Below are 9,931 nucleotides of genomic sequence, written 5' to 3'. Positions count from 1 at the left end.
CGGTGCCATTCATTGGGAACACCAATCTACTCGTAACACGTGGCAATGAGTGCTCGAAGCCAAGTATGACAAGAGGTGCTCGGCATCGTTTTTATTTTTTATTTTTAAAAATTAAAAATTCAGGCTTTTTACTGTGACTTCTATTGATACCGTTGTTATTATCTCCACTACGTTGCCAAAATTCTGTACAATATTTATATTTTTAAAATAATTAATTTTATTAAATATATTTATATTTTAAATTAAAAAAATAGAATTTTTATTTTTAATTCTGAAAATATTAAAAATGAAAATTTTTGAATCTTTTATTTCTTTAACCTGGTTTTTCTTTATTTAACGAGAGAGTTTTAGAGAGGGATGGTCCAAGCCTCCAACTGAGAGCAGAGGAGGAGAGAGAGAGGGGAGGAGAGAGAGAGAGAGGTTCCGGTACTCTTCCTTGGTGAAGTCGCTTATATGGATTCGAGGACATGATCTCGGTCCCAGTGGAGACAGTGGAGAAGAGGGAGAGGTGGGGAGCGGAGAAGTTATCCCTGGTTCGGGGGAATAAGGGTTTTTAGTTTATTCGTGCTCTATTCTCGGCTCGTGCCCCGCCGAATAGGGGATTCTGCTGGGGTAGTTTTCCGTAGCTGTCTCTGCTGGCGAGCCGATTTATGACGGAGAAAGGGAAAGATCCAGCGCTTTTCGGTCTCGATATCGGGAAAGGAGGCTCCTTTTTGTTTCGCTCCGGCTCCGGGGATTGGAGGTTGGGAGTTTTCCACTGGAGAGCGGAAAATGGTTGGCGCTTTTAATGATTTTATGAGGTTTTTCTTCGTTTTGGATCTGTAAAGAGATTAAAAGAGCGGTTTTATATCTCTTTGTTTTTGTTGATTTTTTGACGTGGAATTGATGAACAGTGTGTTATGCATCTCTGTGATCTCTGTAGCTTGAAAAAGTTGGATTCTTTTTTTGTTTCGCTTCTTCTCCTTATTTTTCTGCTCGAGTTCGGCAAAAAAAACGTGAAATTTGTTCGAAAGATGGGATTTTTGCATCCGGGGTTCGAGGAAAACGTGCTCTTCTTTTAAGACCGCAACTTTGCTTCGCTTCTGATGGTATGATCCGGTGCATCAGATCGTAAAGACCGTCATTCCCTGTGAGGAATGCCTATGGAAATCCGATTAATTACTTTCCTTCCGGGCTTCTCGAACCAAATCTTTTCTTCTCACATCTGTGATTCGGTCACATCCCTGAAGAAAAATTTCCCCCGATTCTCTGTTGTCTATCTATCTCTTCGATGGCTTTCCTTATCTTCTCTTGGTTGATCTCCATGTATCTTCGCACGGTTTTTACTGGGAACTGTGTTACTCTTTAGGTTCTGTAAACAATAGTGGTCCATTCGTAGACTCAATATGGTCTATTTTGACTGAGTTTGCTTTCAAGGCAATTCTCTATTCCTTGTTTTTTAAGTGAGGAATGGACCTATTGCCCAAATTATAACTGCTAACTTCTAAACTTAAAGCCAACTTTTTTCTGGTACGAGCTCCTATAAGAAGTGTCTTTCCCTTGAATACCTTGTAAGCTTGTACCTCTTATCTATTAGATGCCAGCATCATATTCATTCTGCGTGAATCAGTCAGAAAATTCTTGGCTTTATATCTGGTTGATTGCATGGTAAAGTTTTTATTTGAAGTTTACTGTATATTTGATTTGCAATGGTTCTCACAGGGACTATTTCTGATAGATTTGGGGGTCTCAGTGTGCCACTATTTTATAGGCCAAAAAAGGAAATCCCCTAAAGCCTTCATTTTCTATCATAAATTGTTTGATGATTAGATGTTTTGTATTCTTCTTGAAGCTGAAATCTGTGTGGCAACCATATCATACCTAAGGTTCTGAATTGTCAATTCTAGGTTTTGCTGATCATTAAACATTCTATTACAATTTGTGACAGATCCTGCAGTCCGAATTTTTCATATTCCTCTCTGTATTTGGTTATACTTCAATAGTTGAAATCTATGTAGTGGCACATGGTTTTATCACAATCTTTTGTTGATTTCTGTTATATAATAGATTTGATCTATTCTAAGTCAACATCTTTTTAATTCAATTCTACCTGAGTTTGCTTTCAAGCCAAGTCTCCTTCCTTACTCTTTAAATCATGGATGGATTCTATAGTTCTATGTCCCGAATTTTGAATGAAAACCCTAGAAATTGAAATGTGAGTTTCTTTCGTATCAGCTCCTTTGAGAATTTCGTTTCTCCAGAATATGCAATGTTTTTATCTTATTAAAATTCATTATCTTTGCTCTACCTGAGTTTTCCAAACTTCTTTCTTGACAGCTGCATGGAACTGTCTAATCAAAAAGCTAACCATCACATTTGTTTCTCAAGAGGGTTTTGCTGTTTTTGCATTTTATTCTAGTTTTTAAAGATCCTGAGAACTCACTACTTATTGATGCAGCTAATTTAGTTCGAACATTAGGTTTCCTATTTTAATTTTTTAGAGCATCTGAAGTCCTAAACCGAACAAATGGTTTTATGTGATAAGTTTTTGAAGCTCTGAATTGATCTGGATTCTGCATTCTCAATGCTCAAAATATTTGTTTTGCTCATCTGGATTTCTCTGTTAAGTTGCTTTATTGTTAGTTGTGGTAGATGATGTGATGTAGGTAGTTCATTGTCTTTTAGATATAGATTCTTCTAATGCTTAAAATTGGTGCATCAGATCTTAGTCGCTGAGTATCGGCCTCATTAAACAATTCATTGTGACCACCTGCAGGTCCATTGAATTCCTTCCAAATGAAATGTGTTCTAATATCAGTTTATTTCTTTTTCTAAATGCTTGCAGTGTAATGCACTTTAAAGACAGCACCAAATGGCTTCACTGGTCCCTGGGGTCCTCCTCAAGCTCCTCCAGCACATGAATACAGATGTTAAGGTTGCTGGTGAACACCGCTCATCTCTACTTCAAGTTGTCAGCATTGTTCCAGCCCTTGCTGGCAGTGACCTCTTCTCAAACCGAGGCTTCTACCTTAAGGTCTCCGATTCTTCCCATGCTACCTATGTATCCCTACCTGATGAGCATGATGACCTCATCTTAAGTGATAAGATCCAACTGGGACAGTTCATTTATGTTGACCGCCTTGAAGCAGCCTCCCCTGTACCTATCCTTAGGGGTGTAAGGCCAGTCCCTGGCCGCCATCCCTGTGTTGGGCACCCTGAGGATATTGTGGCCACCAGTTCCCTGGGTTTCCTTGGTACTGAAAAACTTCGGCTGTCTAATGGCTCGAAGGATGATGCTAAACTGTCTTCAGATAAAGAGAAGAACAAGCTGGCGAAACAGAATGGAACTATTAGAACTGAGGAGGTTGAAAAGAAAAAGGTGGTACTTGGTAAGTCAAGCTCTGTACTCTTGAAACAAGCGGCGGATGGCAACTTGGAGAAAAAGGAAGCTATTGGTGTGAGATCAAGATCAATGAACTCAAGGTCAATACCTTCATCCCCGACAAGTGTTTATTCATTGCCTGCATCATTTGAGAAGTTCTCCAATGATCTTAAACAGCAAGCAAAAGTTAAAGGGATAGAAAAGCCACCATCTTCAAGATTGGGTTTGTTGGAGCGGACAACTTCTGTTTTAAAGGTGACCGCAGCTGGCAGGAAGCCAGCTGCTGGAAATTCTACTAGGAATTTGGTGCTAGGTATTGAATCAAGTCCCAAGGCTTTGAGAAGGAGCTGGGAAGGAAGTATGGAGACAAAAGGGAGGGTTCATTCTAACTCGAAGGCAGGCAAACTCAAGACAAAATCCGAGACTCAAAGCACTTCTGTGAGTTAATTGAGACTCTGGATTCATTCTCTTGTATATAAATTTTGAATCTTCTTTATGCATCTTGAAGATTGGCTAAAGCTAGGAAGCTTCTTTTGTTTTTTTGGTCTTTTGGATCTTCAAATTAGTATGTAAGTTTATTTAGATAATATAATGAAATAGATTGCTGGTTAAGTGGTTGATGTTGATGATAATATCTTGATAGTGTCGAATGACTTTGATTCATGTCGATCATGTTAGATAAAATACTGAAACAGTGATTCAATGGATTCTTGTCCTTTTTGTTTAACTTGTCTTTCTATGGATATTACAGGAGTTGTTGAATTTTGAATAACCATTTGAGATATGTTTCTAACTAATATTTTAGTTGAGATTCTATTTGGTTTCTGCAAAAAGTACCAAAACATGCCTATCTTTTTTTCCCTCTTTTTTGTGTGTGTGTTTGTGTTCTGGTGGTATGTTACATGCCTGCTTATTAATGCGTCACTTAATCAGCAAAGCATTTAGAAAAAAAGAAACAATAATTTCCTCTTTCACATGCTTGATTATGTAATGCAGGATATCTGGGTTTAAAATAAGTAATAAAGCCTGGCCTTATAGATGATAATTTATGGAGTTTGATAGTTATAGTCATTCTTTTTGGTCCATTATCGTTATTCTCAAATTATTGCTGCGTTTTTTTATTGAAGGTCTCATTTGCATGGTTTTCCTCTTTCATTATTGCTAGATAAAACTAAAATATTAAAATTTAAGTTGCTTCATGGTGCTTAACAATCCATATAATTGGAACGTCTTATTATTTATTTCTTCATTTATTCAAACTTGCAGGTTCCTCGAATGAAACCTCCATTAAATGGGAAGTCTTTATCTAAAGAGGATAATAAAGTTCAAACTCCTGCAAAGAAGGGCACTGCAAATGCATCTTCGGATGATTCAGATAGGTCAAATAAACAACGGTCTTCTATTATAAAGAAGACACAAGAGGCTTCTAACAATCTTAATCTTGCTAACTTAGTCAAGTTTGTCTCTAATAGCAAAAGATGGACAGATGGTAGTGTTTCATGGGCATCATTTCCGTCGTCTCTTGTAAAACTTGGAAAGGTATGCTGTGTAATATTATGTAACATTAAAATTTCAGAGTTCTTATTAAAATAGATGGTCTGAAATTGTTGCACGTCACATTTTTGCTCATACATGAACATTATGTATCTGCTAATTTGAGCTTATAACTATCATCATAGCTCATATGACAGCTATCTCATCAGGTCTTGTTGGTTGTTATTACCATCTTATACTAAACCAGCCCATTTGGCATAGGTATATGACATCATGGTAAACCACCTTATGGTGTCTGTACTAGAATTTTGCACACTGATTTCTTACTTCACTGGTTTGGTAATTCAATTGTTCTGATATTTCATGTTTTATTTAGGAGGTTTTGAAGTATAGGGATGCCGCACAACTAGCTGCTATTCAGGCCTTGCAAGAAGCCTCTGCTGCAGAGAGCTTGATTAGATGCTTAAGGTAATTACTAGTATTTAGTAATTTGCAGCACTTCTCCACTTGACAAGAGCTCATGGCATTACACATAGAGTTACTTCTCATTTATACTTGCATTTAATTCCTATCTGCATTTTTCTTTTATCCTAAACATGAATTCATTTGAACTTCTTCCTGTTCCAGTATAGAAACATTGGTATGAATTTTTCTATTATGCTGTCTTGAAGCAAGCTGCGTCATCCATGATAAGTCTAATGTAACATAACAGTCTTTCACTTAACCATATGCTCACTTATTTTGTAAACCTATTTAGATCTTGCTGTCTAATGACGAAATTTTCCTGCCATTATAAAGTTCTGATGGTTGATTTTTTCAGTATTTTATGATCTGTTCTCTTAATTTGAGATGTTGGGGCTCTGTGAGACGGATTCTCAGGAGCTTTTGGAGATGGTCCAGAAACAAGTTTTATCTCCTAATAGTACGTTTGAACTGATTAGTTTAGTTGTAGAATGGGTTTGAGTGCATATTGACACTGGTTAATGTATTCAAACAATTTGGTGTGTGGATCTGCTGAATTTCATTATTATTATCAAATATCTGATTAATAAACTGGTTGTTCAGATTCCTAGATGCCATTTATATTACTATGACAATCAGAACAAAATTTTCTCAACTTCTGTGCTTTGGTTGTGGGTATGGTCCTATGCACCCATCGAGGGAGCCTCATAAATCTGTTATAAGGATGTGCATCTTGAACATGCTGAGATAAGAGAGATGGAAATATGTATGTATTCACTAACTCATGATTTTGATGGAATATCTATAAATTGTCATTCAAAATTCTGAGTGGACTTTAATCCCGCCCCTCGACAAAAAAAAAAAAGAAGAAAAAAAGGTTTCTACCTGGTATATATATATATGTCTTATTTTCTGAAGCATACCTCATTTACTAGCTTTCAAGATTTTTCAGTGGAATTTGGTCATTCTCAAATGCCAAAGTACCCTATATCTGTATGATAGCCTTCAACTCCTACACTCATGCCAGAGTTAGTAATAAAGATGGATCTGTAATCTTTTGATTCTGATGGTGACAAGGATAGTCGCTGCTAGGTAGCATGGTGTGCCATACCGTACGAAACTGGACGGACCGGGCATACCGTACTGTACCGATTTGGGACCGGTACTAGTACAGGCGGCATACTGACCCTAGTATGCCAAAAAAATCCGTAGTATACCGTATCGATACTATACTAGTGTGGCACCGATACAGGGTTCTGTACCGGTACGGCGAATCTTACTAGGTAGTAAAAGCAAACAAGTTCATAATTCTCTCATAGAAAGAGTGTCTTGGTGCCTGCTTGATCCTTCATGTTTAGCATCTAATTTACCACCCACAGCCCTTTTAGATGAATAGCATGTATGGTGATAACTTAGGATTGACTTGTTTTTGTTGTATCCTAGGGCATCACAAATGTTTCCATATACAGGAAACAAGGGTCAAAGCATGAAGATTCTTGGAAGAAACTTGAAGAAAACAAAATTAAGACTTAGGACTGACATGTTCTTGTTGTATCTTAGCATTCTAGATATTTTCATATAAACAAAGAAAGGGTTCAAGGATGAAGAGAAAGGAAACTTAATATTTTTAGCACACATAGGTTGGGGAAACACCCTGTTTGATGGATCCATTGTTTGGCAAATGAAAATCCTTAGATCGAATGTAGAACTGCCATTCAGCATTCAGAACCCTCGATAAGTTTTGAAAGCCACTCATGTCGAGTAGACATCCTTCTACCAATCAACCTTCATACACTGCAAATTGTGTGACTGATGCATTTCTTGGAACACCATGGAACCGAAGAACCATTTCATCCTGCATACAGAATCTCTAGAGTCTCAATCCATGTGCCACTTGATTTTCTGACCACGGAAAACTGTTCGAAAGACACAACAGCAGATCTCATCATTCACCAAAAATGCCCAACTCCATCTTGAATGTTGTTTCAGGTTGACCAATCCAGATGTGCCACTTCAAGCTTGTCTTGAAAGGACCATGTTGGTGGAGCACATTGGTGGAAAAGGTGCCTCCAATTTCTGAAAGAGGTACCATTACTCTGAGCTTGACACAGAGTATTTATTTGCAAATTCGTAGACTTCATTGGGAGCAGAATCCTTTAGGGTGGTCTTTGAGAAAATGGATTTGTCATCTTCAGGGTTGAATGAAGTATGGGAACTGAATATATTTTGATCCTTGAAATTATCATGGAGAATAAAATCTCTATACGGTTTTCTTTCTTTCCATTGTTTAACTCCTGCAATATTGGCTCATTTTGCAACTGAAATAGGTCATTTACAATGGCAAATATATGGCTATCATCTCCTATTTCACATGTGGATCACATATACTCCAAAAGAAAAGCATTAGTGGATAGAGCCAATCTTCTATATTTGCAACTTTGCAGTTCTTTAATTGCTAAAAATTATGTACAAAGTTTACATACCCAAAGTTGTCAAATGTCTTACACTCGATAAAATGCCAATTGAAACTTTGCTGTGGTCTTTGTTTTTTTTTTTTCTTTTTTGATTCAATCAGTGTGTTTCTTTTTCTTTCTTTTGCTCCCCCCCTTTTTTTTCTCATACACTGAAAAAGCACTTGCAGGCACACTGAGAATTTCTGAACTGAAACTGTTGTTTATGGGTGCATTTGCTTGCAGCATGTACGTGGAAGTAACGTCCACCGCGAAGGAGGATAACCCACAGCCGGCGGTGGAGGAGTTCCTAGCCCTCCACGCCTCGCTCTCCCGCGCCTCCCAAGTCACCGACTCCCTCGCCAATACCGCGGTAACCTCACCCGACCAGCCCCCCGGCGGTAACCCCATTCCGGAGGACGCCCTCAAGATCTCCGCCGACAGGCGCCGGCGCGCCACCTCCTGGGTCCGCGCAGCCCTCGCCACCGACCTCTCCCCCTTCTCCCTCTACCAGCATAAGCCCCACCCTCCGCCGCTCTCCGCCGCGGCTGCCTCCACCTCGGTGGCGGTGGTCCTCGACGGCCCTTCCAAAACGGCGGCAGCTTCCTCCAAGGCCAAACCTCGGTCGTCTCCGCCGCCAATTCCTGCGAGTTCCGGATCGGGGAAGCCGTCGCCGGCGACGACCTCCCAGGGGAAGGCGAGGGGGGCGGCGGCGCCGCCGTCACCGCCGCCGGAGTGGGCTCGAGGGGGAGGGCTGGAGGAGGGGTCGGAGCTGGCACGTGCGCTGAGGGAGGAAGCAAGGAGGTGGTTCCTGGGGTTCGTGGAGAGGTTTCTGGATGCGGACGTGGCGGCGCCGGGGCCGTCGGATGGGGAGCAGGTGGCCGGGATGCTGTCGCAGCTGAAGAGAGTGAACGATTGGTTGGACACGATCGGGCGGCAGAGGGAAGGGGAGGCGGCGGAGGCGGCAACGGCGGAGGACAGAGTCGGCGAGGGGGGAGGCGTGCCGGAGGAGACGATCGAACGTCTGAGGAAGAAGATCTACGAGTATCTTCTCGCCCACGTGGAGTCCGCCGCCGTCGCGCTCGGCGGCGGGAGCCCGGCCGCGGCGGTAGGAAGCGGAGAGCGGCCTGGCCGGAAAGTGTGATCGAATCTCTTGCGCGAATGTTGATGCAAGTTAAAGTGCTCCTCGCCGTTGGATTCGTGGCGCCGTGACGGGTGATGGGCCTACTAAATGTTGTACGTGTCATCCTGTGATTCTATTTTGATGGTTGGTCTTCCATCAGCCAGAACCGGGCTAATTTGATGAGTGCGGATTCAGATTGGATTTCTGCAAGAGTGCTGATTGAGTTCTCCCAAAGAGTGAAAGGGAGATGAGGGAAGGTGAGGGATATGAAAGCTAGATGTTGGTGTCTAATTTTTTGTTTTTTTTTTTTTCAACAAAAATTTGCTGAGAGAGAGAGAGAGAGGGAAAAAAAAAAAAAGGAGTTCGGGGTGGGAGAGGTTTTTGATAGTTGAAGAGAGTGCAGTGCACTGCTGGGTTTTTAATTTGTAAAAGTTTGTAAATGTTTTCAAGCTCCAAAGGCAAGGACATAACAATTATGCCTATCTAATCTATACTATTATTAAACGCCAATTTCAGAATCATAGTGTCAATTTTTATTAGACCCATATATCCTAAAAAATATGGTTATTATGTTACCTGCTTTGTGTGTGTATGTGTGTGTATTGTAAGATAAGGGTGAGATTGAACCTAGATAACTAGTATCCAACATTAGTGATTTCAACAAGATAACAGCTGACCTAGTCAGCTAGCACGTTGACTTAGATAATTGATATCTTATATTAGTATTTCAATTGTGTCACAAGTGCTTCTAAATATTTCGAGCTAGGTTACCATCGTTACCGAGTCAAAAATAAAATTTAAATACTACTTGCTAATTATCCTCCTTGAATCCTTCATAATTTGTGGGCGGATGAAATTTGATTTGTGGATGGTTGCACCGAAGAAGCCATTGGGTTGAATTGAAATTGAAATTTCATTCTCCTTGTCTTTTTTTTTTTTTTAATCAAATTGGGTAATCTATCAAGCGGGTTGAAAACAAAGCGCGCGCGCGCGAGAAGGAAAAAAAAAAAAAAACTAGAACATGATTTGCTTTGTGCGAAA

The 9,931-nt window shown here is 40.2% G+C and overlaps 1 protein-coding gene across 3 annotated transcripts; it reads left to right on the top strand.

Annotated features, from left to right (window-relative positions):
- The first annotated feature begins 331 nt into the window (after window positions 1-331).
- On the top strand, window positions 332-9,408 carry LOC103706043 (protein CORTICAL MICROTUBULE DISORDERING 2-like). 3 transcript variants are annotated; one of them, XM_008790001.6, is made up of 5 exons: window positions 332-742; window positions 2,825-3,799; window positions 4,628-4,900; window positions 5,232-5,323; window positions 8,014-9,408. In XM_008790001.6, the coding sequence occupies exons 2-5, from the start codon at window positions 2,852-2,854 to the stop codon at window positions 8,909-8,911; spliced, it is 2,211 nt and encodes a 736-aa protein (XP_008788223.4). In that variant the 5' UTR covers window positions 332-742; window positions 2,825-2,851; the 3' UTR covers window positions 8,912-9,408. The 3 variants fall into 3 exon arrangements, with proteins under 3 accessions (XP_008788223.4, XP_008788220.4, XP_008788221.4); XM_008789998.6 differs by having other exon boundaries at window positions 350-774; XM_008789999.6 differs by having other exon boundaries at window positions 661-800.
- Window positions 9,409-9,931: the final 523 nt, after the last annotated feature.

Source organism: Phoenix dactylifera, chromosome 2 (assembly GCF_051530095.1).
Source record: "Phoenix dactylifera cultivar Ajwa chromosome 2, Ajwa_hap1_PhDact_Kaust_v1.1, whole genome shotgun sequence".
Lineage (NCBI taxonomy): Eukaryota > Viridiplantae > Streptophyta > Magnoliopsida > Arecales > Arecaceae > Phoenix > Phoenix dactylifera.
The sequence above is the reverse complement of the archived record's forward strand: the minus strand, read 5'-3'. Positions and strand labels throughout refer to the sequence as shown.